The sequence below is a fragment of the Tursiops truncatus genome, chromosome 19 (genome assembly GCF_011762595.2).
Source record: "Tursiops truncatus isolate mTurTru1 chromosome 19, mTurTru1.mat.Y, whole genome shotgun sequence".
Taxonomy (NCBI): domain Eukaryota; kingdom Metazoa; phylum Chordata; class Mammalia; order Artiodactyla; family Delphinidae; genus Tursiops; species Tursiops truncatus.
This window is the reverse complement of record NC_047052.1, coordinates 51,149,779-51,177,467: the sequence shown is the minus strand read 5'-3', so window position 1 is coordinate 51,177,467 and position 27,689 is coordinate 51,149,779. Positions and strand designations below refer to the sequence as shown.

The 27,689-nt window shown below is 53.3% G+C and overlaps 3 protein-coding genes across 6 annotated transcripts; 1 reads left to right on the top strand and 2 right to left on the bottom strand.

Moving 5' to 3' along the window:
- The first annotated feature begins 21 nt into the window (after positions 1 to 21).
- Positions 22 to 26,417, top strand: GYS1 (glycogen synthase 1). Of its 3 annotated transcripts, XR_012328062.1 has the most exons (17): positions 23 to 338; positions 1,731 to 1,912; positions 3,842 to 4,033; positions 4,906 to 5,091; positions 5,335 to 5,479; positions 6,320 to 6,437; positions 6,731 to 6,851; positions 7,164 to 7,270; positions 8,499 to 8,558; positions 8,649 to 8,727; positions 10,412 to 10,525; positions 10,810 to 10,936; positions 11,904 to 11,999; positions 12,190 to 12,353; positions 12,815 to 12,895; positions 13,060 to 17,034; positions 26,167 to 26,417. XR_012328062.1 is itself a non-coding variant. In XM_019927249.2 (16 exons), the coding sequence occupies exons 1-16, from the start codon at positions 221 to 223 to the stop codon at positions 13,381 to 13,383; spliced, it is 2,214 nt and encodes a 737-aa protein (XP_019782808.1). In that variant the 5' UTR covers positions 23 to 220; the 3' UTR covers positions 13,384 to 17,187. The 3 variants fall into 3 exon arrangements, 1 of the variants encoding a protein (XP_019782808.1); XM_019927249.2 differs by lacking the exon at positions 26,167 to 26,417 and having other exon boundaries at positions 13,060 to 17,187; XR_012328063.1 differs by lacking the exons at positions 6,320 to 6,437; positions 7,164 to 7,270 and having other exon boundaries at positions 22 to 338.
- Positions 15,869 to 17,200, bottom strand: FTL (ferritin light chain). The gene is given in 4 exon segments (NM_001280630.1): positions 15,869 to 16,134; positions 16,296 to 16,421; positions 16,772 to 16,918; positions 17,084 to 17,200. Coding segments are annotated over 4 exon segments (528 nt in total). The 5' UTR covers positions 17,186 to 17,200; the 3' UTR covers positions 15,869 to 15,981.
- BAX (BCL2 associated X, apoptosis regulator) lies at positions 17,094 to 24,628 on the bottom strand. Of its 2 annotated transcripts, none has more exons than XM_033845723.2 (6): positions 24,522 to 24,627; positions 23,916 to 23,967; positions 23,678 to 23,824; positions 23,160 to 23,295; positions 21,306 to 21,410; positions 17,094 to 20,904 (listed from the first exon to the last, which is right to left on the bottom strand). In XM_033845723.2, the coding sequence occupies exons 1-6, from the start codon at positions 24,553 to 24,555 to the stop codon at positions 20,800 to 20,802; spliced, it is 579 nt and encodes a 192-aa protein (XP_033701614.1). In that variant the 5' UTR covers positions 24,556 to 24,627; the 3' UTR covers positions 17,094 to 20,799. The 2 variants fall into 2 exon arrangements, with proteins under 2 accessions (XP_033701614.1, XP_033701615.1); XM_033845724.2 differs by having other exon boundaries at positions 17,182 to 20,942; positions 21,295 to 21,410; positions 24,522 to 24,628.
- Positions 26,418 to 27,689: the final 1,272 nt, after the last annotated feature.

Here is a 27,689-nt window from a genome sequence, read left to right as displayed (position 1 = left end):
TTCACTGCAGGAAACCCACTGGGCTCAGTGACGCTGCGGCCGCCTCCGGCCCCGGTTCGAGCGCTCCAGGCGGTAGTGCGGTCGTGCAATAGGAAGCTGAGGGTGGTGCAAGCTTCCCGTCGGGCACCAGCTACCTGGCCCAGCGCCCTGCCCAGTGCATTCCTCAGACACCTCTGGGGCCCCCACCTGTGGCCCCCGGAGCCCTCTAACCGCGTCGGCCATGCCTCTAAACCGCAGTTTGTCCGTGTCCTCACTGCCAGGACTGGAGGATTGGGACGAAGAATTCGACCTGGAGAACACAGTGCTCTTTGAGGTGGCCTGGGAGGTGGCCAACAAGGGTGAGCACGCCGGGCGGAGGGACCCGGACGAGAAGGGCAGCTGGGGATGGGGGTAACGAGGCTGCATGGCATGACTCTTGGGTCCTGGGCAAGGAGCCTGTGACTCCTGTGTCCTTGGGGAGGGACTGGAGTTTGTCTCCTGGGCCCTGGAGGGAGGGGATGAGTCGCCTAAGATGAAAGGAGGTTGGAAACCCAGGTCCTGGGTCCTAGGGGTGAGGGGGCTAAAATGAAAAAAGACCAGAGACCTGGGTCCTCAATAGGGAAGGAGATGGGGGGAGGGGTTTTGCACTTCAGAACTGTGGCCCTAGGGGGAAGGGTCTTGGGATGTAACTCCGGATTTGGGAGAGAGCCCACTTGGAGATACGATGCGTGAATCGTGGTGGGAGAATTTGGGGAACTGGTCATTTGAGAGTAAAGATGTGAAGGGGCTGGAGACCCTAATTCTTAGATCCTAGGGTGAGAGAGAGTTAGGGCCTGGATGCCTGGGTTCTGAGGGCCTGAGCTCTGGGTTCTTAGAAGTAGAGGAGCCTGTAGCCTCAGAGACGTGCGCGCAGGAATGGGGAAAGGCTGGGAAGTCCTAAGCTGGTCAGGGGCTGGGCCCTGGGATGGGAGTGGCTGGGGGCCTGGATTTCTGGGTTCTGGGCTCCAAAGGACCTGAGGTTCTGGGTTTGGAGAAGGCTGGGGCTGGAATCCCAAGAGCTAGGCAGTCTAGCTCCACAGAACAAAGGGAGCTGGGATTTTGCTTTGCTGAGTCTTGGGAGAGAAAGGGGAGGTCTGTGAACATGGAGACATGGATCTCCAGGGCCCAGGCTTCAGAAGGTAAGGAGGCTGGAGGCCCAGACTCCTGGGTCTGGAGTGGAGTCATGGGAGGGGCAGGGCCCTGCATGCCTGTGTCCCCATGTAGGGAGAGGGAACTGAGGGACAGGTCGGCAGAGTCCGTGGGGGTGAGGAATAACAGCTCTGGCTTCTTTGGGGCAACTCCGAGAACCTAAATGAGGCCACGAAGAGGGATTCTCCCTTACTGTGTCCTGGAGCCTGACTGGGAATTTAAATCCAGCTCCTGTAAGCTGGGAACTCAAGAAGCTAGGCCCTAATAACCCTTGTCAGGTTATGTCCTCCTCAGCCCCAGCCCCTAATTCCCTCACACCTAGAAGCCTAGGCCCCCAGCCCCTTCTCTCAGACTCAGCACACTCCTCCCTTCAAGTCCCAACCCCAGCCCCCTTCTCCCATAGACCCAGGAGTACTGTCCACCACTGCCCTCTCCCCTCCTTCCTCTGACTCTGAAGTGTGGGCTCCCAGGCCCCTTTTCCCTCTGAGCCAGAGGTCCGGGGCTCCCGCGGCCCCACCCCCCACCCCGCCCCAGGCCCCAGATCTGTGGACCTCTGCCCACAGTGGGTGGCATCTACACGGTGCTGCAGACGAAGGCGAAGGTGACAGGGGATGAGTGGGGCGACAACTACTACCTGGTGGGACCGTACACGGAGCAGGGCGTGAGGACCCAGGTGGAACTGCTCGAGCCCCCGACCCCAGCCCTGAAGAGGACGCTGGACTCCATGAACAGCAAGGGCTGCAAGGTGGGACATGGCCCGGCTGAGGGCAGGGTGGGGGCAGCAGCAAGAGAAGGAGCAGGGGATGGACAGCCCCAGGGAGAGAGGGAGGCATGGACAGAAACTCAGGATGGCCCAGCACTTTCCCGGGCAGATATCTGACAGACACTCAGACAGATGCAGGACCCCGTGAAGTGAGTGGGTGAACCCCCAGCTCTAAGACATTGGTGAATGGACTGACAGACAGCAGGTATGAGACAGACTGAAAGATGGTCCCAAGAGACCAAGATCCTCAGACCCAGAGAGAGGAAAAGAGCTAGATGGACAGCCAGACAAAACCCAGGGGAGGTGGGCTTGGGGGTGAGGCAGGAGGCCAGAGCAGGAGTTCTGGAGCCTGAAGTTCAAATTCGCCTTCTCTGCTTCCTGCCTTGTGACCTTGGCGAATGAACATGCTAATAGCATCCGCTTTATAGGTTTCCTGGGAGGATGAAATAGTTCATAAAAAGTGTTCAGCCCAGGACCTGGCATGCAGTTAGTACTGTCTGTAAGCTGTGAGGTGTCGTCGTGGTTATTATTATCATCATCATTATTACTGAAAGCAGCCACACTTGCAGACTGAGGTGGACAGGCAGGCAATGGAGAGAGGCTGAGTGTTCCAAAAAGTGATGGTGGCCCCAGTGGTTAGAGCAATAGGGAGCTAGACAGAGTCCAGATACAGAAAAGAGGTAGCCTGATGTTTTAGAGAGAAGGATCTCGAAGGAGAGAGGAAGATGGAATATTGAGGAAGGGAGGAGAGGTAGGCAGGCAAACCCAGGGGACAGAGTTTTGGATGCGCAGCCAGGAATTAAAAGGAGGAGGGGAGAGTCCCAGGCACCCGCTGAGAATTGAAGGATGAGGACAGAGAGGTGGCTGTCCCCCAGGGAGAGGGCCATAAGGCAGCAGGGCTGAGGTGCAGACATTTGGGTCTGGGAGGGAGAGGTACAATGCTGCCTTCATTCATTCACAGCCTCTGATTTGGGGTGGGGTCTGGAGTCCAGTTAGACGGGACTGTGTCCCTAAGGAACCCTAGGGCAGCTCAGTCCCTCCCCCATGGCAGCTGCTGTCCATGTGCTGGGGGCCTAAGAATAGCCCCCCCAGCAAAAGGGCAGACAACAGCTGGGAGGGGGAGGAGCATAGGGGGTCAGGCGCCTAAAGCCGGGAAAAGCCAGGTTGGGGATGAGTAGGACGGCTTTTCGGCCCAAAATCTGGCAGCAGGCCCAAAATCTGGATCACGGTCTCAGGAGGAAAGCAACAGATCAATGAAACGTGGCAGGGCCAGAAATGCGACCACGAGGCTTAGAAACACGGCAGTGGGTAGAAAAATGTAGCCCCCATGCATGGAAAGTGGGTGGGCAGTGTTAAAAATGAGGCTGCAAAGTACAAGATGGGCCTATGGACAGAGAAAAGAGGAAGCAGGTGACAAATATATGGCGAAAGGATCAGAAACAAGGGAGCAAGTGGAAGAAGAAGGAGCCAGTACAAGGAGTGAGCGGCAGAAAGGAAAGATAATGGGAGAAAGCAGCATTATGGTTGGTGAGAGAAATGTGGCAGCGAACACAGAAGCAAGGCAGCGAGCTGGAGAAATGATTAGCAGGGTGGAGAAATAAGGCAGTGGGGGCACAGAGACAGGACACGTGCAATGTGGGTTTATAAGTAGAGAAGAGAGGCAACTGTTAGAGAAACTAAGCAAGGGATAGGGAGATGCTGCAGCCGAGATGGGAAAAAATTGTGGTGGGAATAACTAATGGCAAATAGAGAAATAAGGCAGTAGGTGAGAAATTAGCAGCAGATACAGAAACAGAAGGTAGAAGCACTGAGCCCATGAACCCAGACGTCTCCCTGGGGATGGGAGAAACGCAGTTGCTGTGCCCAGAGACAGGTGGCCAAAACCCTAAGCCTCCCTGTGTCCCCCTGCAGGTGTATTTCGGGCGCTGGCTGATCGAGGGGGGCCCCCTGGTGGTGCTCCTCGACGTGGGGGCCTCAGCCTGGGCCCTGGAGCGCTGGAAGGGGGAGCTATGGGACACGTGCAACATCGGGGTGCCCTGGTATGACCGGGAAGGCAACGACGCCGTCCTTTTTGGTTTCCTCACCACCTGGTTCCTGGGTGAGGTAGGCCCCACTGCCAATCCCCGTGTCACTCCTTTCGACCCCAGGCCCCAAATTACAATGGCCATCCGAGGCCAGAGGGTGGCCAGTGTCTCCCAGAGCATTCTGGGAGTTGTAGTCCTTTAAACCGAGGATTAGCTCTGATCTCTGGCAATATGGACATCCAGGGGCCAAGATTCTTCTTTCCTCAAAGACCCAGTCTCCCAACCCCAGCTTCATTCACTCCAGTCTTCCAAATATAGGAATTCTAAGCCATTAGCTCTTGGGGAGGCTGGCTTGACGGGAGGGCTCACCCCCCAGGGAGTTCTGGGAGTTGTAGTTCTCTAATATGGGCGGGACTTGGCTCTCAGATGAGTCCCCGGATGTTTGGGAATCCCCCAGCCTATCTGAGAACCAGGAACCCCAATTCGGACCCTCTCTTAGATTTTAAAAGGCTCAAGAAACTTGTTTCCCATACCCTGGGACAGTTTATGAATTGGCTGCTCCTAGGGCATTCTGGGAGTTGTAGTCCTTCAACCAGTATCCAGTACAGGTCTACTCTTGATTGACATAAAAGGTGTCCAGAAATTGTGTTCAGGACTTGGGGACACTAAAACTTTGGTCTTTCCAATTCAGCCCTTCTGGGACTTCGAAGGTTGGTCAAAAAAACACAGCTCCCATCAGCCTCTGGGAATGAAGTCAGCTAGCTAGTCTGGCTGCCTTAAGGATTTAGAGCTCCTTGTCCCATGGGGATTGCAATGGGTCACCACCCACTCTGCGGTTGTGGGGATAGATTGACCTCTCCCCTGCTTCCTCATCCACGTTGGGGATTGCTGGTTGTCTTCACAACACACATGGAGACACATGTGTGTCTCCCTATCCCTATTGCCCCACAGTTCCTGGCCCAGAGCGAGGAGAAACCACATGTGGTTGCACACTTCCATGAGTGGTTGGCGGGCATCGGGCTCTGCCTATGCCGTGCCCGGCGGCTGCCCGTGGCTACCATCTTCACGACCCACGCCACGCTGCTGGGGCGATACCTGTGTGCCGGTGCCGTGGACTTCTACAACAACCTGGAGAATGTGAGCTGGGAGCATGGCAGATGGGGGTTGCCAATATTTCAGGACAGCCCGAGGCTGTCTGCGAAGCCCAAGGGGATCAAGTTCCCTCTTCCCCCAGGACCCAGGAATCCAAGTCCCCAACCCCCTCCACCCTCAGGCCCAGGAGTCCAGCTTCATGGCCCAATCTCCCCTAAGACCCTGGAGTCTGGACCGCCTGTCTTCTCCCCAGTTCTTCTAACCTGATTGCCCTCCCTCCCTACCCAGTTCAACGTGGACAAGGAAGCAGGTGAGAGGCAAATCTATCACCGCTACTGCATGGAGCGGGCGGCAGCCCACTGCGCTCATGTCTTCACTACCGTGTCCCAGATTACCGCCATTGAGGCTCAGCACCTACTCAAAAGGAAACCAGGTAGGAAATAGACCTGGGTCTGTAGACGTAAGCGAGGTAGTCTATGCCAAGGCCTGTTGCAATGTTTTTGCTGTAAATAGCACAGAACTACAATTCCTAAAATGCCCTAGGTTGGTGACCTGAATATGAGGCTGCCTGGCTGCATGCCCTAGAGGCTAATGGGAAGTGTAGTTTCTTTAATTTCAGAAATGGTAAAATTCTTTTACTGGCTAATGTAGATATTGGTCTTCTGAAAGAGGAAGGAGGTTCCTTGCATTTTGTTTTTGAGAAAAGCAGTGTTGGAACCAGTTATTCTTCCCAAACTATAGCATCCATTCTCATTGGGTATAAGGTGAGAACTATAACTCCCAGAATACCTTTGGCTGTCTAGCTCCTTATATTCCTGGATTTTGCCCCAGGAGCTGATGGAGGTTATAGTTTTTCACTGATATGCTTTAATTTTTATGATAATAGGAAATGATTGGGGCCCTAAAAGAGGCTTGAAGATAGAGAAGCAGGATGGGGACATTGACTCATCCCCCCCAGCTCAGGGTGGCATAGGGGAAACAAAAGACCTACAACTCCCAGAAGCCCTGATGTTGCTCTGTTCCCTGTCTGGTTAGCCATTCACAGGGGCTGATGGGAGTTGTAGTCAGGCTTGTGAATATAAGCATGCAATATTGGGCAAGAAGGTATCTGAGTGGCAGGGCAGCTGGGTTACCACAGGAGCTCACTGGGGAGCTATTGAAACAAAGACATCGTGAAAGGAAAGGGGTCTTTCCTTCATTTATTCATTCAGCCACATTGATCTGAACGAAGAAATGAAGAAATGAAATGTGGGACCTTCTCCCCCAATCCCAGATATCGTGACCCCCAATGGACTGAATGTGAAGAAATTCTCTGCCATGCATGAGTTCCAGAACCTCCATGCTCAGAGCAAGGCTCGAATCCAGGAGTTTGTGCGGGGCCATTTTTATGGGTATGTAGGCCAGATACCTAGGTCTTGAGAGAGAGGGTGGTTGGGAACCCAGACTCCTGGGGCCAGCAGAGGGGACAGCTGAGGACTCAGCCTCTTGAGTTCTTGAGCGCCAGAACAATGGCTGAGTATTTAAGGAAATCCCCATCTAAGGAGAAAAGAACAATTCCCAGGAGTTCCCATGATGCCTCTGTCCTAAGATGTTCTTTGCCCCTGTGGCTTCTGGGGTTTGTAGTTTCAAGGCTGGGGCTAGTGGGTGAGGGTCTTGGCTTCACCCTGTGTTGTGGCTTCTTTAGGCACCTGGACTTCAACTTGGACAAGACCTTGTACTTCTTTATCGCTGGCCGCTATGAATTCTCCAACAAGGGGGCCGATGTCTTCCTGGAGGCCTTGGCCCGGCTCAACTATCTGCTCAGAGTAAGGCCTGGGCTGCAAGGGGACAAGGAGGATGAGAAAATCAGTACATGACTGGGGAGAACGGAGACCTGGGGAGGTGGGGGCAGGGAAACCCATGTGTAAAACAGGAGTGTAGGGACCCAGAAAGAAGATCAGAGTCCCCGTGGGAATGGTAGCTCTGTCCTATAATTCTCCTTGACAGTGAGGGGCATGGCAGGGTCCTCGTGGTCTTGGGGGGTGGCAAAGGGTGGGACAGCCTTCTCCCATGTGATCCTCACACACTCACACGCACACACACACACACACACACACCCTCCCTTTCCTCTGCCCCAGGTGAATGGCAGCGAGCAGACAGTGGTTGCCTTCTTCATCATGCCAGCTCGGACCAACAATTTCAACGTGGAAACCCTTAAGGGCCAAGCCGTGCGCAAGCAGCTTTGGTCAGCAGCCTTCAGCCCGGCATCCCTGCCGCTCCCACTCCCAGCTGTGTGCTTTGGGTCCCCTGTTTCTCCTGGAGTCTCAGTTTTGTCATCTGTGACATGATCAACCCATCCCCCACCTGTTTCCCAGCAAAGTTACTTGCTCCAGATGCCTGCAACTCGGGGGCAGTACGAAGTCGCAGTCGCAGGCAGGACAAGTGTGACAGCATGACCAGGGCTCTGGTATCAAGCTGGCGAGATCCCGCTCATGCCCCTGTCCTGCTCTGGCTTTGTGACTTTAGGCAAACCACTCCCCGTCTTCAAGCCTCAGTTTCCTCATCTGTAAAAAACACCTGTTAGCCATCAGCTATTTCTTGAGCTCCTACTGTGTGCCAGGTGCTGTTCTAGGCACTGGGAACACAGCTGTGAGGCAAAAAGATAAAATCCCTGCCCTTATTGTGTTCACATTCTAGAAAGTTCTATAGAAAGTGCTCTGGCAAAAAAAAGCAGGACTGGAATATGAGACAGGGTTGTCAGGACAGGCCACACTGAGTAAGTGCCAGCAAGTAGAGACCAAGAGAGGAAACAAGGGAGGAAACCCTGTGTGTATCTGGGGAACAGCATTTCAGGCAGAGGGAATGGCAAGTGCAAAGGCCCTGAGGCATGTTTGAGAAACAGCAAGGAAGCCAGCGGGGCTGAAGCAGAGTACCTTAGGGAGATGGGGTAGAAAATGAGGCTAGAGCTACGAGAGGACCATGAACAGAGGAATGTCAATGAAGTTGTAGGGTGGCACTCTTTGCTAGCTTTACTTGTGTCCATACATTTTCCTCTCTCAGAATGTAATTTTCCCTTTTTATAAAATGGGGCTTAGCATCACGACTACCAGGACTAGCCTAAGTCCTAATAATAGCTGACATTTTTGGAAGGCTCTGTGTGATGGGCACTGTGCACTTTTTGTCATGACCTCATCGAATTCTCACTGCAAACCTTTGAGGTTGCTTCTATTTTTATCCCCATCTGACAGATGAGGCATTGAAGTCAGAGAGGGAAGGCCACCTGTCCCTGGCCGCAGAGCTGATGCAAAGCACAAGGGATCCGAGCCTTCCAGGGCCTATTCCCTGAGTCTCCATCCTCCAGCCAGAAATATCCAGAGCTTCTCTGCTCAGACCTCAACTTCCCAGCTGCCCCAGAAGCCTAACAATAAATGGCAGCTGGTCTATAAGTGATGTTGTTGCTCTGCTCCTTCCAGGGATACGGCCAACACAGTGAAGGAGAAGTTTGGGAGGAAGCTTTATGAATCCTTGCTGGTGTGAGTGTCCCGCCCTCAGCCCTGCATCCTCCTGGGCTCTAAACCCTCTCATCACCCATTCCCAGATGCATCCCACTGCTCACCTTACAGGGGGAGCCTCCCAGACATGAACAAGATGCTGGACAAGGAAGACTTCACTATGATGAAGAGAGCCATCTTTGCCACGCAGGTATGGTTTGGACTCCTGAGTCGAAAGATGGCGATTCCCAGCAGCCCTGGAGGCAGCTTGCCGTGTTAGCTCTGACCCCAGAGATGGTTGGGAGTTCTGCTTTGTTGGCAGTCCTTATTCAAGGAATCAATTCTGAAGCCAGAAGGGTGTGTGTGAGCTGACTGGTAGAACTTGAATTCCCAGAAGCCTTTAGGGCAGCCTGCTTTCCCACAGCTTATTCTGCCACAGAGGCTTCTGGGAGTTGTAGTTTCTTTGAGTCCTTGGGGATCCATGAACAAAAGGTGGAAGGGACCTTAAACTAAAGTCAAGATAGCCGCAAAAGGAGAGCTGCAACTCCCAGCTAACCCTGGGCCTTGAGGCAAGCTACTTCCACCTCTTCCCCCAGAGACTGCTGGGAGTGGTAGTTTTGTTGGGCCTCTAGGGATAGAGCCAGGTCAGCTAAAAAAATTATTTCGGGACTTCCCTGGCAGTCCAGGGGTTAAGACTCTGTGCTTCAAACACAGGGGGTGCGGGTTCGATCCCTGGTTGGGGACTAAGATCCCACGTGCCGCATGGTGCGATCAAAGAAGAAGAAAAAACAACAAAAACAACAGTTATTCACTGAAGAACATTGAAAACTTTCAGCAGCTACTGTTTCTTATCCCACTGGTTGTGTCTTAGTCTCCAAATACCCCTGGGAGTTGTAGCTTCTTTAGATATCTGGGGTTAATTAGATGGGTGGGAAACCTTGGAGAAAATTAGCCGTCACAAAATGAGAACCACAACTCCCAGCAGCCCTCAGGGCTTTCTGCTACCTTGACTCTTCCCTTGCCCCAGAAACTTCTGGGAATTAGAGTTCTTTTATTCTCTGGAGTCAAGGGTTTTTCGTACCTATAGTCAGGGTTAGTGATTTCCCCCAATCCTGGGGAATGGAAACCAAGACAGCCAAGTTGCACAAACAAGGTGTGAATTGTCTTTGGCCAAACTATAATTTCCAGTAGTTCCTAAGGCAGTCGGCCTCACTGAGGATGTTTCTGCCATGGGGCTGCTGGGAATTGTAGTTTCCTGGGCTCCTGGAGTCAGTAAACTGAAGATGAGTAGATCTTTTAATGAGAGGAATAATGGGACAGCTGCAAAGAACTATATATCCCAGCAGCCCCTGGGACTGCTATCACACTAACTCTGTCTTCCTCCAGTGGCTCTTGGGAATTGTGGTTTCTTTGGGCCTCTTTTGAGGGTGGAGGTGGAGAGAATACAGGATGGAGAGTAAAAGGAACTTGGAGAGAAAGAGATCCAGGATTTTCATAAGAAAACTATAACTTCCGGCAAGCAGCCCCTGAAAGGCACAGCCCCCATCAACTGCTGGGAGTTACAGTCCCTTTGGGTTTCTTTGATGAAAGCCCAGAGTACAGAACAAGATAGCTACAACTCCCTCTAGTCTATGAGGCATGTTAACACTGGCTCTGCCTCTAAGACAGCTGGGATTGTAGTTTCTTTTCGGCTTATGGTGGTTAGAGGGAAAAGAAAACCTTTACAGATAGAGCCAAGTAGGAAATCTACAACTCCTGGTAATCTCTTGGGTTTGTTGCTCCACAACCTGATGGGAATTGTCTCCTTAGATCCCCAGGATGAGCATGGCTCATGGGGAAGTAGGAAGCCCTCTGTCCCTTCCCTGACCCCCCCACCCCACTTGTGGCCCCTACAGCGGCAGTCTTTCCCTCCTGTGTGCACCCACAATATGCTGGACGACTCCTCAGATCCTATTTTGACCACCATCCGCCGAATTGGCCTCTTCAATAGTAGTGCCGACAGGGTCAAGGTGAGGGCACTGGCCAGGGTGGGTTGGGCATGGGGGGGTGGGGTGGTGCTGGGGAGGGCGGTGATATGGGGGCTGGAGCCTGAGCCTCACATTCCCCATCTCCCCTGGTATGTCAAAGGATTGCAATGTTTAGAAAGAACCTTTGCTTCTGAGGCAGACTTGGATTCCAGTCTTTGTCCTGACACTGTCTTGTGTGGCTTTAGACAACTTTTTCATCCTCGCTGGGATCCCCAGGGAGTAGCTAAATAAGGCGCTCGGGCTGAGCCCTTGTTTTCCACTGCCAGGTGATTTTTCACCCGGAGTTCCTCTCCTCCACGAGCCCCCTGCTCCCTGTGGACTATGAGGAGTTTGTCCGCGGCTGCCACCTGGGCGTCTTCCCCTCCTACTATGAGCCTTGGGGCTACACACCAGGTGAGTTCAGCGTCTGGCGTGATCCCAGGACAAGGGACTGGCCCTTCCTGAGCTCCAGACTCCTCCTTTGCAAAACAGGAACAATGGAAACAAGTCTGTTCATGTGTTTTTGTGACACAGTAGCTCATGTGAGTAACTAGAGGGCTGATGTCAGAGTTCACACGTGATTTCTCCCAATTTGCTACTGTTTGGTTCCCCAAAACAACAACAGCTAAATGCACAGCTTGTTCTCTAACAATCAAGCTACTTTCATATGTTTTTAAGGCAAAATAAACACCACATTTGCTGTAATATTTCTTAAATGATGAGTGATTTGACAAGTTTGCCAGTTTCTTCCACGGTTAAAATGGTGCATAGGTTTTGTGTGACCAGCTCCAACCCTATTTTTCCCATAAGCCTTGTTATATGTAGTGCCTACTTTCGCAGCTTACAGAGGTTTTTAGAAACACTTATATAAAAATTATAATAAACTCCTTGAAGCATTTCTCAGCGTTATTTAAGGGAGTAAGCGAGGTGTAGTAGGTGCTCTGTACACAGTGATAGTAATAATGAGAGACCTTGTCTTACCTCTTGTCAAAACAGACTATAAAGCTATGACAACCAAAACAGTGCAGTCTGGCACAAAAAAGTGTCTTACAGGTCATGAGGATAAATTAAAATGGTAGACATTGGCCCAGAATACCGTGCTCAATAAATTAGCATCCTTATTACCCAATTATGGACTCTTCCTTACCCTGAGGCCTTGGGGCAAATGAATTCCCTTTTCTGAGCCTAGTAGCTTCCCCTCTAAGGAATAGGGACTATCATACTTTAATGCACAGCCTAATTTGTCTGGTTCCTGACTTGCGCGGCACTGCGCCCGGCTCTTACTAAAGGCGCCAATAGAGGGCGCCATTGGGGCTTTCACTGGGATTTAAGGCAATAAAGAGGGGCAAGCTAAGCGGACCTTTCTCACGCCTTCCCGCAGCTGAGTGCACGGTTATGGGTATCCCCAGTGTCTCCACCAACCTTTCTGGTTTCGGCTGCTTCATGGAGGAACACATCGCAGACCCCTCAGCTTACGGTCAGCGCCCAGAATGAGAGCCGGGACTCTTGGATCCTGGGAAGGAGGGGCGTGGTCTCTTGGGTCACTAAGAGAGGAGGGGGTGGACTCCTGAGTCCCAGTGGGAGGAGGCGTCCTGGTATCTGCAGAGTCCCAGAGACAATGAAGGTTTCCCCAATCTGTTTTCTGAGACTTTTTCTGGCCCCGACAGGCATCTACATTCTGGACCGGCGTTTCCGAGGCCTGGATGATTCTTGCTCGCAGCTCACCTCCTTCCTCTACAGTTTCTGCCAGCAGAGCCGGCGGCAGCGCATTATCCAGCGGAACCGCACGGAGCGCCTCTCCGACCTTCTGGACTGGAAATACCTAGGCCGGGTATAATTCCCCTCCCTGTCCTCTGCTGTGAATAAGTCACTTACGGCTCTGGGTCTCTGATTCCCCGTGCCTCGAAAGCTGGCGCAAAGGGCATGGTCTCTTCCTATTTGTAACGCTTGCTGTCCCTTTAAGAAAAGAATCAACTTTCAGACTGGAAGACCACAGAGGTGGGAAGTTCTCTATTTGCATAAGGGTGCGGCCAAAGAGGTACCTGACTGGAGAATTCCGCCCCTGTTAAAGGAGTGTGGCTCAGAGACTGTCCATTCACAGCTCTGCTTATCTACATAAGGGGTGGAGCCTGAAAGATGGATGATTAGCAGAGGGGCCAACTGGAAACCACCGCAGGTTGTGCTCATCTGCATAAAACGTGTAACCAGGCTTCACCCCACCTCCAAACCTGCTGGGGGCGGGGTCAGGCTCCTGCCCCCTGATGCCCACTCCTCTTCTTTCCCCCCAACAAGTACTACATGTCTGCGCGCCACATGGCGCTGGCCAAGGCCTTTCCAGAACAGTTCACCTACGAGCCCCACGAGGCTGATGCGGTAAGTGGATCCGGGGTCTCTCTAGGGGGGGCCAGGAGCTAGAAGGGTGGGGTGAAGTAGGGTGTCCCTCCTGGAGTTGCAAGGCCTCAAGGACGCTGGACGCCCAGGCAGGCTGCAGAGGCCTCTGCTCACTATGCGGTTTGTGCCCACACCTCCGTACGCAGACCCAGGGCTACCGCTACCCGCGGCCAGCCTCAGTGCCACCATCGCCCTCACTGTCGAGACACTCCAGCCCGCACCAGAGCGAGGATGAGGAGGAGCCCCGGGACGGACCACCCGATGAAGATGGCGAGCGCTACGACGAGGACGAGGAGGCTGCCAAGGACCGGCGCAATATCCGCGCCCCGGAGTGGCCGCGCCGCGCCTCCTGCACGTCGTCAACCGGCGGGAGCAAGCGCGGCTCGGTGGACACAGCGCCCTCCAGCTCAGTCAGCACCCCCAGCGAGCCCCTCAGCCCCGCCAGCTCCCTGGGCGAGGAGCGCAACTAAGTCCCCTGACCCGCACTCCCCTGCCAACCCTGCCTCCCTTATCTTGAGGGTGGATGCAGAATGGCGCTGTCCCTAAACTCCACTCCAGATCCCTAGCCCTCTGTGGGGTCCACAGCCCTACCCCCTCCGCCATACACTCCAGCCCCTCTAGCTCCTCTCTCGAAATCCCAAACACTCCAGAATCCTCAACGCCGTGCCTTTCTTGGGTTCCAGAATGCATAATCTGTGCCCTGGAGTCCCCCAGGCCATCCCAGAGGCCAGGAATCTGCCATTATCCTGCCGTGGTGCCAGAGGTTTTCAGAAACCTGCTCTGTTGCCTTCTATGCTGGGGCTCCTTGAGCCCCTTGCGGCTTGCTAATTTTACAGCATACAGAGCCTGCCATGCCCAGGCCTGGCCCGGGGCCACCAAGCACTGGAAACCACGTGCAGTCCGTGCTAATGAGACAATCAAGTCCAGAGCTGGGGCACTTTCAGGGACTTAATGCAGGTTAAGTCCAGAACTCGGGCTCCAGGCCAGTGCACTCGTGTTTACTGTGATTTAGCCCTCCCTGGGGTGTCCGGCTCTGCCTGGAGGATCCCTCCACCCCTGCTCCCTTCTTCCTCTGCACTTTGGCCAAGCAAGTGGGGGCAGAACCACTTGGTTTCTCATTCCTACTGGAGAACAAGCTGTCTTGGTCTAGATGCCTTTCTGGACCAGACCCTACTCCTTCTTCCCTGAGTCTGAACTCTTCCCCATATCTCTAAACTCCTGTGCCCTACAGGGAATCCCTCTGCTGAGGACAACTGGCTGTCTTCCCCAGTACCTGCACACATAACCCCCAACCGCTAGACCCACCATGAAACCACTGGATTCTAGGTCCCAGCTGCCAAATTTAGAACCTTACCACTTTGCTGCAACCTGGTCCCTTCCCTCTGGTCTAGAACTCAGCCCACTGGATTCTAGAACCTCCATATTTACCTCGAGGCTCTTCCATCCCTAAGCTGTGCCCTGCCCCCAGCTTTGGTGAAAGGGAGGGGCCCCTCACGTGTGCTGTGCTGTGTCTGCTGCCCTTGGTTTGCAATTGGGAGGGGGGAGGGCAGAAGGGGTGTGATTGAAGTGTGTCCAGAGATGAAAAAATACATCTATATTTAAGAATCTCAGGTCTAGTCTGACCGGAGGGCTTGGTGGGCCTCAATCCTGGCCCCACCCTCCTCTTCCTTCCCTCTTCACCTCTTGATTCCTCCCTTTGCCCACTGCTGGGTCCCGGTTCTCTTGTCTCATTCTACTGTCTTAGAGACTTGGATTGCCACTGGATTCCAGTGTTATTTCAAAGGAAGGCAACTCTCTTGTTTTTGACTCGACTTGCAAGTGGCAAAGTTGCCTCAGGCTCTTAAATTCCTCAGTAGCGCTAGCCATATGCAAGGGCTCAACAGCCACTGTGGCCACACGTGGCCCATGGCTACCCTATTGGACAGCACAGATACAGAACACTTCCATCACTGCAAAAAGTTCTGTTGGACAGCACTGGCTTAGAGCATGTTTCTAGCACTCTGGAAAAAAATCTTTTTCTCCTTTCAGTTCTAATCGTCCCTAGGCTACACGTGCATCTCTGAATCAATCGCTTTTCAGGGGAGTAGAAAGCTCTGAATTTGGATGTGTGATCATCTCTCTGTTAGCCGCAGTGTTTGTGACACCCGGGTCCCCTCCCCCACCAGAGTTACCAGCAGGAGAGGCATGGTGCTGAGCAGCCGTTTCCTCTTAGATTCAGCTACCAGAAATAGGATGGGGTGGGGGGGTCAGAGCTGACATCGTTTTATTGCTTGGACCCAGCAGCTGCTTACATCATCTTCAAGCTTCTTCAGTTCCCATTTGGATAATTTCACATCCCATTTCTGTCTGTGCTGAGCCCTGAACCCCCTAGCTCAGCACCTCTTTCACATCATGTGCCCTCAGCAGCTCAGACCCACTAGCCAGTTTCTACCTATTATGTGCCTTGAATTCCACACCTGTAACAAACAGCCTTTGGAGGTCAGACCTGGGTGTGCCTCCCGGTTACCATGGGTAATTTACACAGTTTGTCTCAACTTACCCATATGAAGGAGCTCACATTTCTACTTAGCCTCCCAGAATTGAGGCAGAGTACTTTCAGAGCTTGGCAAGTGCCTAGCAACATAACTCATGTGAACCGGTTTCTCATTACTGATCTCCTTAACAGCTGTCTGCTTCCAGCTAGCAACTCCAGGTTTTATTAGACTCTCCCTGGAGTCTGGGCTCTACCATCTTAGGAGGGGCAGTTAACAGCCTGGCAAAGCAGAAAACCCACTACAGCAACACCCCACAGGTGTTATTATGTCTTAGAAGTAGAGCGCCAAACTCCTCTCTCCCTGCCAGCCCAATGCAGCCAGAAGCCTTGTGAAAACAGATCCCACCTTTCTTCCCAGGATACACACATAAAACCACTAGCTGCTGCAAAAAGCTTTATTGTTTCCATTTGGTCCAAGGCTTGGGAGAGGGCTCCAGTGTGGTTAACAAGCTGCCTACTGGCTGCAGAGAGGGGCTTCAGGCAGAAGCCCTGACACCAGAGGGGCTCCTCAAAGGCCACTGGGCTCCGGAGGCTCCTAATCGTGCTTGAGGGTGAGCCTTTCGAAGAGATACTCGCCCAGCCCAGCCTGGGGACCAGCCAGCCTGCGGAGGTTGGTCAGGTGGTCACCCATCTTCTTGATGAGTTTCACCTCCTCATCTAGGAAGTGGCTCTCCAGGAAGTCGCAGAGCTGAGTGATAAAAGAGAAAATGTTGCCACGTACAGATCTAACAATGTGACAGATGGGGGAAGGAGGCTCAGAAGGAAATCTGCCCAATCAAATGAGGCCAATGCTTCGTATGTAAGCATCATTCCAGGGAAGGTCTCATAGACATGACTGGAGATACTTACGTGGGGGTCTGCGCGGGCACAAGCCAGGGCATGCAGATCCAGAAGGGCCTCGTTCAGGTTCTTCTCCATTTTAATGGCGGCTTCCATAGCGTCCTGAGTTTTACCCCACTCATCTTGAGATGGCTTCTATACCGAAAACAAACGGCTCAGTACTAGCCACATACTCTGGAAAGGACTACAAACTAATTTTCCAGTAGTTGCGAGAGTAGAGGGCTTAATCGGAAAAAAACGTCTAAGAGTTTGTATCTATCATTCCCCAGTGTCCTATAACTACACGTCCCAGGATACTACACGCTGCGCTCTAGACCGCCACGTCTTGGGAGAACTGGGTGCGCCTCGATCTCCAGCTGTAATAACCCACAAAAGACTGAACTCAATCTCCGAGAGGCCTACGCGGTGCCTAAACCAATACAGTCAAGGGGCCTCTAGTGCAGGGACTGTTGGGAGATGTAGTCCAATGCCCACACACTATTTACCTGCACGTCCTGGAAGAGGGCGCGGCCGCCGCGCTGGTTTTGCATTTTCAAGAGACGCTTGGCGCCCTCGTGCTTCTCTTCGGCCAATTCGCGGAAAAAGTGGCGCACGCCCTCCAGAGCCACATCGTCGCGGTCGAAATAGAAGCCCTGCGGGAAGAGATGGCGGGAACAATGGTTAGCAGGAGGCGAGGCCAGGCATGCGGACTCCGCCTCCGACTATCCAACAGGACAAAGAAGGCCAGCGCGTGCGCAGAGGGCCGGAGGTGCGCAGCTGAGGGGAACTTGGGCTGGGGGCGTCCTGGGGACCCTCACCAGAGAGAGGTAGGTGTAGGAGGCCCGCAGATGCATGTTGACCAGGCGGTTGACGGCGGCCTCCACCTCGGTGGAATAATTCTGACGAATCTGGGAGCTCATGGTTGATCGGTAATAAGGAGTTCGGCTCAAAAAATGGTGTTGGCTGGTCCCGGTGACCGAGGACAGCTGAGTGGCTGACTCCGAAGGTTGGAGGGTGGATAGATGAGTGGGACTCCGAAGGTTGGAGGGTGGTCGGAGGCTGGAAGAAAGGGCGACCCTGGGTCTGTTCCGTCCAAACACTGTTGAAGCAAGAGACAGATCCGGGGAACCGCCGAGCGCAATGGAAACTGCTATGGCCAAGGCGGCTTATTTTATAGTGCGCAGGCCCTCGGAAGTGGGACGGCCAGGGAGAGCAATCGGCCAATCTGCGGTGGTGGGAGGCGGGGCCTGGAGCCCACGCGTGACCAATCAGGAGCATATAGGACTCCTAGACAGACACCGCCCCCCCCCGGAGGTGGGGAAGTCACGCGCCTGTAGGCGACGGCTGTTGTGAAATGGGGAATGGGGGTGTGGGGGTTTTCGCGGGGTGCAACAGCTCTGGGGCTAATTCTGCGAAGTCAAGGGATTCTGGGGGGGGATGGGGAGGGAGACTCTCTAGTAGGTGAAAGATTAATGAAGACACTGGGAACCCTGGAAAATAATCATTCCTGGGTCCTGGGGGTGTCTCAGGAAAGTAGATCGGATTCTGGTGCTGTGTCAGGGCACGGGCTTTACTGGAACCCTGGGGGCGTTCCTCAGAGGTGCAGAAACCTCCAGATGACTGGGGTTTGCGCTGGGAGATAAGGGGGTACCCGGATCATTGAGAAGTTTGGAAGGCTGTGAGATGATATTTCTGGAACCTTGGGTCTCTCTCTGGGAGGACCTGGAGCCTTGGGGTTCAAAGGTGGGGGGAGTTTCTGTAGCTTTAGAGTTCACAGTGGAAGTCCATATTTTTCTGGAAACTTCCCCGGGGGGGTGGGTAGGGCGATCTTTAGGCCCTTGAAGTGATCTGCGAGATTAAAAGGACAGTTGTAGAGCCCTGCTGTTCAGCCCCGGAGTGGGGCAGAGGGATGTTTCCAGAAGCCTAGCAGGGGCTTTTTAAAGAGGTCAGGGGTCTTGGAGAGCCTTTTGGAGCGCTCGAAAGATTGTCTGAGCCCCTTGGAATACCTAGGGGCTATTTTAGGGGCTCGCTTTTTCTGGAAGCTGAGATGGGGAGGGGTGAAATGACACTGGAGTTTTGGGGGTCCCTCTGAGGCTGCACTTCGTGGAGATGACTTTGAAGGCAGCCAGAGACTGGGAATTCTTTTTGACGCTGAAGCAGCCTCGCTGAAATTGTCCCTGTCTTGCCTGACGCATGCTCCTTCAAGATCACGGAGAAGTACTGAGTCCTGGTGAAACAAGGAGGGTCTGGGGACCTACGGATGGGATGTCTGTCTTTAACCAATGGACATTTGTAAAGTGTGTCTGGTCCAGGCTGGTGCCTGGGTGGCAGAGCTGGCTGAAGGAGCCCTCCAGGAGCTCCCATTGTGGTTGTTTGCGGGGAAGGAGAAACAAAGACAGGACTTTGACCCTCTTTCAGTGCCCTAATGGAGGCAGCTGTCCGGCTGGGGCAGGAAAGCTGAAGCCGCTGGGGCGTTGGGAGCAGAGGTCAGGGCTCACCTTGCAGAGAAGCCTCCCCAAGCAGCCCGGGCAGGGTACTCCCTGATCAAGGGGACGCCAGTCAGGCTGGTATCTGGGGTCCTCAAGTGGTGTCTGGGCCAGTGCCAGGAGAGCAGCCGTGCTGAGTCATGCTGAACTCAGCTCTGGAAGGGGCTCCCGCAGAGGGGCGGGGTGGAGCCCGCTCGCTGACCTCATCTACTTTGGGTGGACTGCAGTCTGCCTGGGACCCGGGGAACTAGGCCTGGCTGGGCCCCAAGTCTGGCCCCCTCCCCCAAGGTGCCACCTCGAGTGCTTTGTCAAGGCACTGTCTTTTTAGTTCCCTTGATGGTTTCCCTGGGCTCCCGCCTGTGGCCATATTGTCCCCTCTCTCTGGGTGGTGACTCAGTCTCCCCTCACTTCTGTCTTATCTGCCATCTCTCCCCTGACTGGCCGTCTCTGGGGCAAGCCTCTGGGGGAGGGGCAGTTGCCCCAGGCACACAGTCACAATGGGGTCTGAGTTACTCATTCACCAAATTTCAAACCTCAGCCCAAAGACCTTTAGCCTGGGAAAGGAGAGGTGACCTGGGAAGTGCTCACAGGTGGAGGGAGAGGAAGGGGTGAGATAAAGATTATCTGAAGAAGGTGGGGGGAATCAGGGGGGATAGGAGAAGACAAGTGACCCAGGGAAACAGGGAGAGAGAGACAGGGGGACAGAAAGACCCAGAGAGGGACAAAGAGACAGGAACAGAGACAGAGAAGGGGACAGAAGGACCCAGAGAGAGGGGGATGGAGAGCCAGAGGGGTGGGACTTCCCTGGTGGTGCAGTGGTTAAGAATCCGCCTGCCAGTGCAGGGGACACGGGTTCGAGCCCTGGTCGGGGAATATCCCACATGCCGCAGAGCAACTAAGCCCACGAGCCACAACTACTGAGCCCGCCTGCCCTTGGGCCTGCGTGCCTCAACTACCGAAGCCCGCGCGCCTAAAGCCCATGCTCCGCAACAAGAGAAGCCCAGGCACCGCAATGAAGAGTAGCCCCCGCTCACCGCAACTAGAGACAAAAAAAGCTGCGCATAGCAACGAAGACCCAATGCGGCCAAAGAAAGACAGCCAGAGAGGTGACAACCAACTGTGACTCTCCGAGTGACCTTATTCTCTGTGATTCCCTTTTCTGATTCTCCTTCTTTGGCTCAATCTACTGTGCCTCTCTGTGAGCGCAGCATCTTCCCAGGGGGCTGCCCCTCTCCTGGAGGGCCCTTCCCATTTACGGGGCCAGACCCTAGACTCCTCCTCCTTCTCCAGCCCCTCCCTCCACAACCTGTCAGTCTCCAGCCTGTGTGTCTCCTCTGCAACCACACAGCTCAAGCTCAGGCCTCCCCTGGAGTCCTCCCTTGGACCCTCTCTCCAGCCTCCTCAGCCTTCCAGCCTCCAGGGGCTTCCCCAAAAGGCTCCAGCGCCCTCCCCTGCTTTCCTAGTCCTCCCGAGGTCCGCCCCCCTCCAGCTTCTTCCCCATTTCTCCACCTCAGTAAATGTGCAACTTCCTGTGGTCCCATATGGTGGAAGCTTCCAGGCCCTAGTTCCCAGGGTCCAGGAGGCTGCTTTGCACCCTGCTACCCTGATATCCACCCCCCACCCCCGCCCCAGCCCCCTCTGCCGGGTTTGGGCCTGGCACAGTGCTGCCTCTAACACAATACCCTAGGCTGTGACACATGAGTCATGTGATCTCGAGTCACCTCGGTTCCCCTCAGGACTGTGGGCTCCTTAAGGGCAGGGCCAAGACTTAACTCACCACCTACCCATAGAGGGCACCAGGCAACCTCAGAATAAGATGGGTCAGCACGTGAAGCCTGGTCTCCTGCGACAGCCAGGAAGTGGGCCCAGTGACTCAGACTCTGAAAGTGTGGCCCGAAAGAGGTTTATTGCCCCCCGAGACCACTCCTCCCCACCCCACCCCAATAATTACAAAAGTAAGAAAAATGCCCATGGCCCCCAGTCCCCACCCCTCCCGAAGAATGCCATAATTTATGCAGAAAAGACACAGTCCAAGGCCGCTGGTGGCCTCAGCCCATCTTCTTCCAGATGGTAAGCGAGGCAGTGAGTACTCCGGCCACGAGGATGGTCACTGTCTGCCACGTGGGTGTCCCAAAGTAGGAGAGGAGGCCGTCCTGGGGATAGGGACATGAGGCAGTTCAGCAGCTCAGCCTGGGCCAGCACGTGAGGGGTCACAGAGAGGTCAGAGGGCATGAGTGGGGGCAAGGGCCTAAGATTAATGGTACTAAAGAGTTGGGGGCCAAAGAGTTATCATAGAACTTGAGGGACTCCGAAGGAAGTAGAGGCACCAGGGAGGGCAGAAGGCACTAGTCGGGTCAGAGGTCACCAGGAGGTCAAGGGTCATGGAGAGGTCAGTGGGTGTCATATGAATCAGGGTTGATCAGACATGTAAGAAAACGCATTACAGAGTACATCTGATGATCCGAAAATGGGGAGGAGGGTACCACTGTGGTGGGCTCAGGAAGGCCCAGGGGTCCCAGGGGAGTGGGGGATTGGATGGGGTTAGGGGCCTCACCCAACCACCCTGGTCCTGGATCCAGCCCAGCAGCCGCTCTCGAAGGAAGTCCAGGGTCCAGCCCATGATGGTCCTGATCAGCTGGGGCACCTTGGTGCACAGGGCCTGCAGGGAGTGGACTGGGCCTTAGGGACTAAGCCTTGTCGCCACTGCCTGGGGCAATGGCCCCCAGCCTCCTTTCTCAACTCTCTGCCTCCCCTCCTGCCCTTCTGCAGTCTCTTTTCCACTCACAGTCAGAATGAGCTTCATAAATTGTAAAGTGGATCTGGTCACTGTCAACTTCCCTGCTCACAAACCATCTATGGCTCCCTAGTACCTCTGGGATTAAAAAATCGAAAGCACATCTTGGCCCACAAGGCTCTGTGTGAAGCCTCTGACCTGATCACATTCCAATTTTCCTCTTCTTTTCTGTGCCTCACTGCCCTTCTTCCATATCTTTTTTTTTTTTAATTTTAAACTTTTTTTATTTTTTCTTTGGCCACTCCACACAGCTTGTGGGATCTTAGTTCCCCGACCCGGGATCGAACCCGTGCCCCCTGCAATGGAAGCACGGAGTCCTAACCACTGGACCGCCAGGGAATTCCCACCCCTCTTCCATATCTTCATTCCCACCAAATTCTTAACCTGCTTCAGGACCTTTGCACATGCTAATTCTGCTGCCTCAATGGACCTCAACCTAGGGAATTTTCACTCATCCCTCACAGCTCAGGTCTAATGTCACTTCCCCAGAGAGGGCTTTCTGACCTTCAGACCAGGTAAGGCCTGACGCCTGCTCTTCAACTCCCTAAGCTTCCCTACTCAGCCTTTATCTCGCTGCTTCTCACCTGCTGTCCCCAGCTCCACACGGAGCCCTACCATCACCCTGACTGCTGTCCCCCTCACCTCTAACATTCAAGCCCCATCAGCTCAATCTTGCAAACACATCAAGAAATCTACTTCTCCACCTCCAATGCTGCCCCCTGACTCCAGGTCAGTCTTCCGTTAGCCAGGATTATTACAGGTACCTCTTTGTCAGCGTCCCAGTTTTTGCCCTTGTGCCCCATAATCCATTTTTCTACCCAAAAGGGCCAAAATAATTTGCTGGGCTTCCCCTCCCCCAATATTTTATAATGAGACTCTTCAAAGAGAAAAGTTAAAAAAGTTTCTAAGCGTACAGGCATATACACACAACCTAGATTCTACAATTAACATTTTGCTCTCCTTGCTTGAAAAGTCTTTTCTATTTATAAATCAGGTCACCTCACTCTCTTGTTTAAAACCAGCCAATCACTCCTGTCGCACTCAGAGTAAAGCTAGTCTTTACAGCGGCCCACAAGACCCTCGCAATCTGCCCTCATCTCTCACCTTCTCCCCCTCCTCACTCTGTTCTAACCACATGGGCCTCCTCATTGCCCACAACACACTAGGCTTGGCCCTACCTCAGGGCCTTTGCATGTTCTGCCCCTCTACGGGATGCCTTTTCCCCCATCTTTATACAATATATCACTGCATCTTTCTTGTCATTCCAACTTTAGCTTTCACGTCACCTCCTCTTAGAAGTCTTTCCTGACCTCTTTGCCCAATCACGTCACCCTAGTTTACTTCGCTCAGCACTCATCATACGACGTGGGCTCCCTGAGAGCAGGGACCTAGCCTTTTCTGTTCTGTGTCCTGGATGCCGAGTACAGGTCACACACACCATAGGCCCCATAAATGTTTGTTGAATGAATAAATGCATGAAAAAGCAGACAAGCGGTCCATAGCTGCCTCTCTCCATTCCCTCTGTGGTTACTGGGCTGCCACAGGGGTTGACCTCACAAGTCCCAGGTCCTCATAGGGGAGCCTGCCTGGGCTCACAGCCCTGCAGCCGCCCACCTTGAGCACCAGTTTGCTGGCAAAGTAGAAAAGGGCGACAACCCGGCCCCAGTTGAAGTTGCCGTCAGAAAACATTTCGGCCGCCACTCGGAAAAAGACCTCTCGGGGGGAGTCTGTGTCCACGGCCGCGATCATCCTGCAGGAGAGAGGAAAGCCAGTGCTGGGGAGGGAGGATCAGGCGGAGTGTGGAAACTCTGGTGTCCACCCCATACCAAAGATAAGGAAACTGAGGCCTGAGCCAGGAAGCCATCATGGGGGAGAGCCACGAGGTGGACATTGAGGAAACTGGGGAAAATGACTCCCTGAAGGAGAGTTTCAAGATCCTAGGGCAGGGGAGGGCTGGGAGTCCAGAGTGCTGAGTTGAGTGGTGGGGCCCTGGACCCCTGGGTCTGACGGAAAAGGGGGCTGTGGGCCTGGACTCCAGGATCCCAGGGAAAGTGGGGGTTGGGAGCTGGGACTCCTGGGTTCTGAGGGAGAAGGGGCTCACTGGCTGGACTCCTGGGTCCCAGGGACCACACCTCTGCAGCTCCATGTTACTGTCCAGTTCATCTCCAATGCGCTTGAGACACTCGCTCAGCTTCTTGGTGGATGCATCCTGGGGCGCCTGCTCCAGGCCCAGCTCGGGCGTCTCTCCCCCCATTCGCCCTGCTCGATCCTGGATGAAACTAGAGTGGGAATGGAGTTGCAGGGAATGCAGAATCAGAATGGGGCCTCACTCCTCAAATCTGCTCCGCAATAATCAGACCTCAAACTCACCCCTGAAGCAAAAGGGCCCCTGTCTTCATGATCTGCTCAGAGCTGGTGGGCCCTAGAGGAGAAAGGAGGTAAGAGGTGCCTGAACTCTTGGGTCCTAGGGGGATCCAGGGAACTGGAGTGGCTCATGATCCCTGAGGGAGGACAACGCTAGGGGACCCTGGTAGATAAAGTGACTGGGGGCCCAGGCAGCTGAGTCCCTGATGGAGAAAGAGGCAGGAGTCCTGGGCCTGTATCCTTCATTCTTCCGGGGAAGGAGGCTGAGGGAACACTTCATGCAACCAGACCCCTGGCCTGAGGGGACTGAGGGGAGACCCGCCCCTCCCACCAGGAAGTGGTGCAGGCAACAAGCCCGGGCCTGCCCCGTGGGCTTGGATTATGGGGCTCCCCAGCTTCTCGGGGGTCCGAAAGCGCCAGACAGGAAGGGATCCGGACGCAGAGGCCAGAGAGCCCGGGACCCCTGGAGTGGGTGGAAGCTGGCAGCGCCGGATCCCGGAGTTTCTGCCCCGGAGTGCTTGGCGATCGCACGGCCCCATACCGGCAGGAGGGATCCTGGGGTCGGCCGGCGAGGGGCTCGCCCTCCTCCCGCCCGTCCGCCTCCCGCCTCACCCCCGCCTCTGGGTTGCTCCCCGGACCCGTCCATCACCGCCGCTCCCGCCGCCGCCTCTCGCCGGGTCCGCCCGGGCGGCCGCAGCACGCCCCTGGTCACGTGAGCGCCCCGCTGAGCGTGCGTCCTCTCACGTGATCGCCCCGCAAAATGGCCGCCGCGAGCCGCTGCCCCGCAGGGCTATCCGGACACAGGACCGCACCTGCCTCACCTGCTCCGGGAAGGCTCGGCCCCTATCACGTGACTGCCCAATCAGCACTTCCCCTTAGGAAGTGGTTGTGGCGCCATTCCACCAGGCGCGCATTCAATCGCAGTTATAACTTTTATTCATTCATTCATTCCTGCAATATTTTCAAAAGTTTCGGTTGGGACTTGAGCCCTTGCCAGGACAGAAGGAACATCAGAGGCCAAAGATAGCATTCTTTGAGGCAGGACGTTCCAGATGACTAAAGTCTATGAATGTTTATATGTGTTTCTGTGAAAATAAAAAGAATCTGAAGTTCAAAAAGTGATAGACTGGTGATAGATTGGCAGGGTGAGGACAGAGAGGCTCCTGGGGTGTCCGAAATGTGCTATATATTTATCTGGGTGGTGATTACTTGGGCATACACATATTTAAAAATTCACTGAGTTGTACACATAAGACGTGCAGTTTACTGTATGGAAATGATTATATCTCCCTTTCAAAAGAAAATAGTAAGAAGAAAAAAGAACTGAGATTAGAAAAATAGGCTGGGGCCAGATGATGAACGGTTTGGGCATATAAGAGAAGGGAATCTATCTCCCAAGGGTGGCTGGGAGCCACGGCAATTGAAGATTATAGGTATCTTAATCCATCAGCCTGACAACACCAGGAATATAGTCTGACAAATTAAAGTTTATTGACCCACTGAGATGATGGAGACCACACAACAGAGAAACCATGGAGCATCTTGACAAAGGAAAAGGTAGAGTTATTATAGGATTTGGAGGAAGAGTGGAATTTAGGTGATGACTGTATGTTAGGCTCAGAGCCAAGCAGTGTGTGGACTGCAAAAGGAACCAGGGTCCTGTATCCTTGCAAACTGCAAGATGAATGTTGATGTGTAGTGTTGGGTCCAGAAACCCTTTACTCTGCACCTGGGTTGGAAATCAAGGCTGCTACTATGTATCAAGTGACTTCAATCCTACAGGCAAAGTGGGATGTTTCATTTTTACTGATAGAATTTCCAACAGTGTGAGTAAGAAAGCACGTCCTTGGGAAATAGTGTTTCATATTAACGTTGAAGCTGGCTTTATTTGTGTCTGTTATTCCAGCCCAATGAATTAGCCCTCCCTCCATCCCAGTTACAGAGAAGGAAGAAAGGGCTTATAATGCAGCCACAGGCCTCTAAATGGTACAGCTGTTGAGTAGAGGGGAAAAAACTTTTGAGACAGTTCTGAAGTCAATATTGTTTACAATAATAAAGATACTATATCAGAACTATGAAGCCCACCTCCAAGATGGACCCCAATGATTCTCACCTCCAGGTATTCAGGCCCCTGTGTAGTCTCCTCCCGCATTGAATAGGGCTGACAGTGTGACTAACAGGGCGTTGTGGAAATGGCAGTGAAACTTCCAAGGTTAGGTCATAAAAGTCACTGCAGCTTCTGCCTGACTCTCTCTAGGATCACTCACTTTAGAGGAAGCAGCTGCCACATTGTGAGGACACTCAAGCAGTCATCCGCTGGAGAAACACACATGTCGAGGAACCAAGTCCTCCAGCCCCAGTCAAGCCTTCAGGTGACAGCTGTCCCCACCAACATCCTGACTGCAACCTCGTGAGAGATCCTAAGCCAGAACCCCACAGCTCAGCCATTCATTGATTTCCAACCCTCAGAAATTGTGTGAGACAATAAACGTTTATTGTTGCTTTAAACTGCTAAGTTTGGGGGCAATTTGTTACACAGCAGTAGATAACTAATACATCTAGGATAATTATGGCCTATTTATAGATGCAGAAACCAGAGCCCAGAGAAGGAGATGGATTTGCCAGAATTGTATGGTTCTTGTGGGTGCTGTCAGGTCTCCAGCTTGACCTGTGTCACTTGGACAGGGCTTTCTTACTCAGCCCCACTCATAGGCCCCAACCTCCTGTCCCTCCCCTCCAGCCCATCTTCCACATGAACCTAGATGGGTTTTTCTATATCCAGAGCTGGCCCTGGTCCTCATCTGCTCACAGCCCTCCCATGACTCACTGGTAATAGTAAATCTCTCTTACACATTATTATAAGACAATGAATCTAGTATAATCTGTTATTTATTGTATATCCAAAGGGATAAGGGAGAAAATGATGTTTTAAGACTTTTTTTTGGGGGGGGGCATGCCGCATGACTTGTGGGATCTTAGTTCCGAGACCAGGGATGGAACCCGTGCCCCCTGCAGTGGAAGCGCAGTCTTAACACCTGGACCACCAGGGAAGTAACTTAAGACTCTTCTAACAAAGGAAAATACAGTTTATAGGTGTTTTAAAGTTACCGATGTATATTACAAGATGGACATAATCGGTGGGATCTGGGGGTGGCTTACTTGGGTCCTCTGCTTTGCATTCTCTCACAAGGCTATAAAAAAGGTGTCAGCTGAGGTTCTGGTCTCATCCAATGACTCATCTGGGGAAGGATCCATTTCCAAGCACCCATAAATTGTTGTTGGGAAGATCCGGTCACATGAGAGATGCTGGACTGAGGGCCAGCATCTTGGTTCCTTGTTGGCTGGAACTCCTTTCTTTGCCATGGGACCCCTTCATAGTGCAGCTCCCAACACGGCAGCCAGCTTAATCAAAGTGAGCAGGCAAGACTGAAGTCATAGTCTATTATAACCTAGTCTCGGAAGGGACATCCCATCACTTTTGCCATGAGCGGCAGGTCACTAGGTCCAGCACAGTCACAGGAGAGGGGATTATATGAGGACATGAATATCAGGACGTGGAGGTCATTGAGAGCCATTTTAGAAACTGATTACCCCAGAGAAAACTCTAATTCGAAAAGACACATGCACTCCTATGCTCATAGCAGCACTATTTACAATAGCTAAGACATGGAAGCAACCTAAATGTCCATCGATAGATGAATGGATAAAGAAGACGTGGTCTATATACACAATGGAATATTAGTCATGAAAAAGAATAAAATAATGCCATTTGCAGTAACA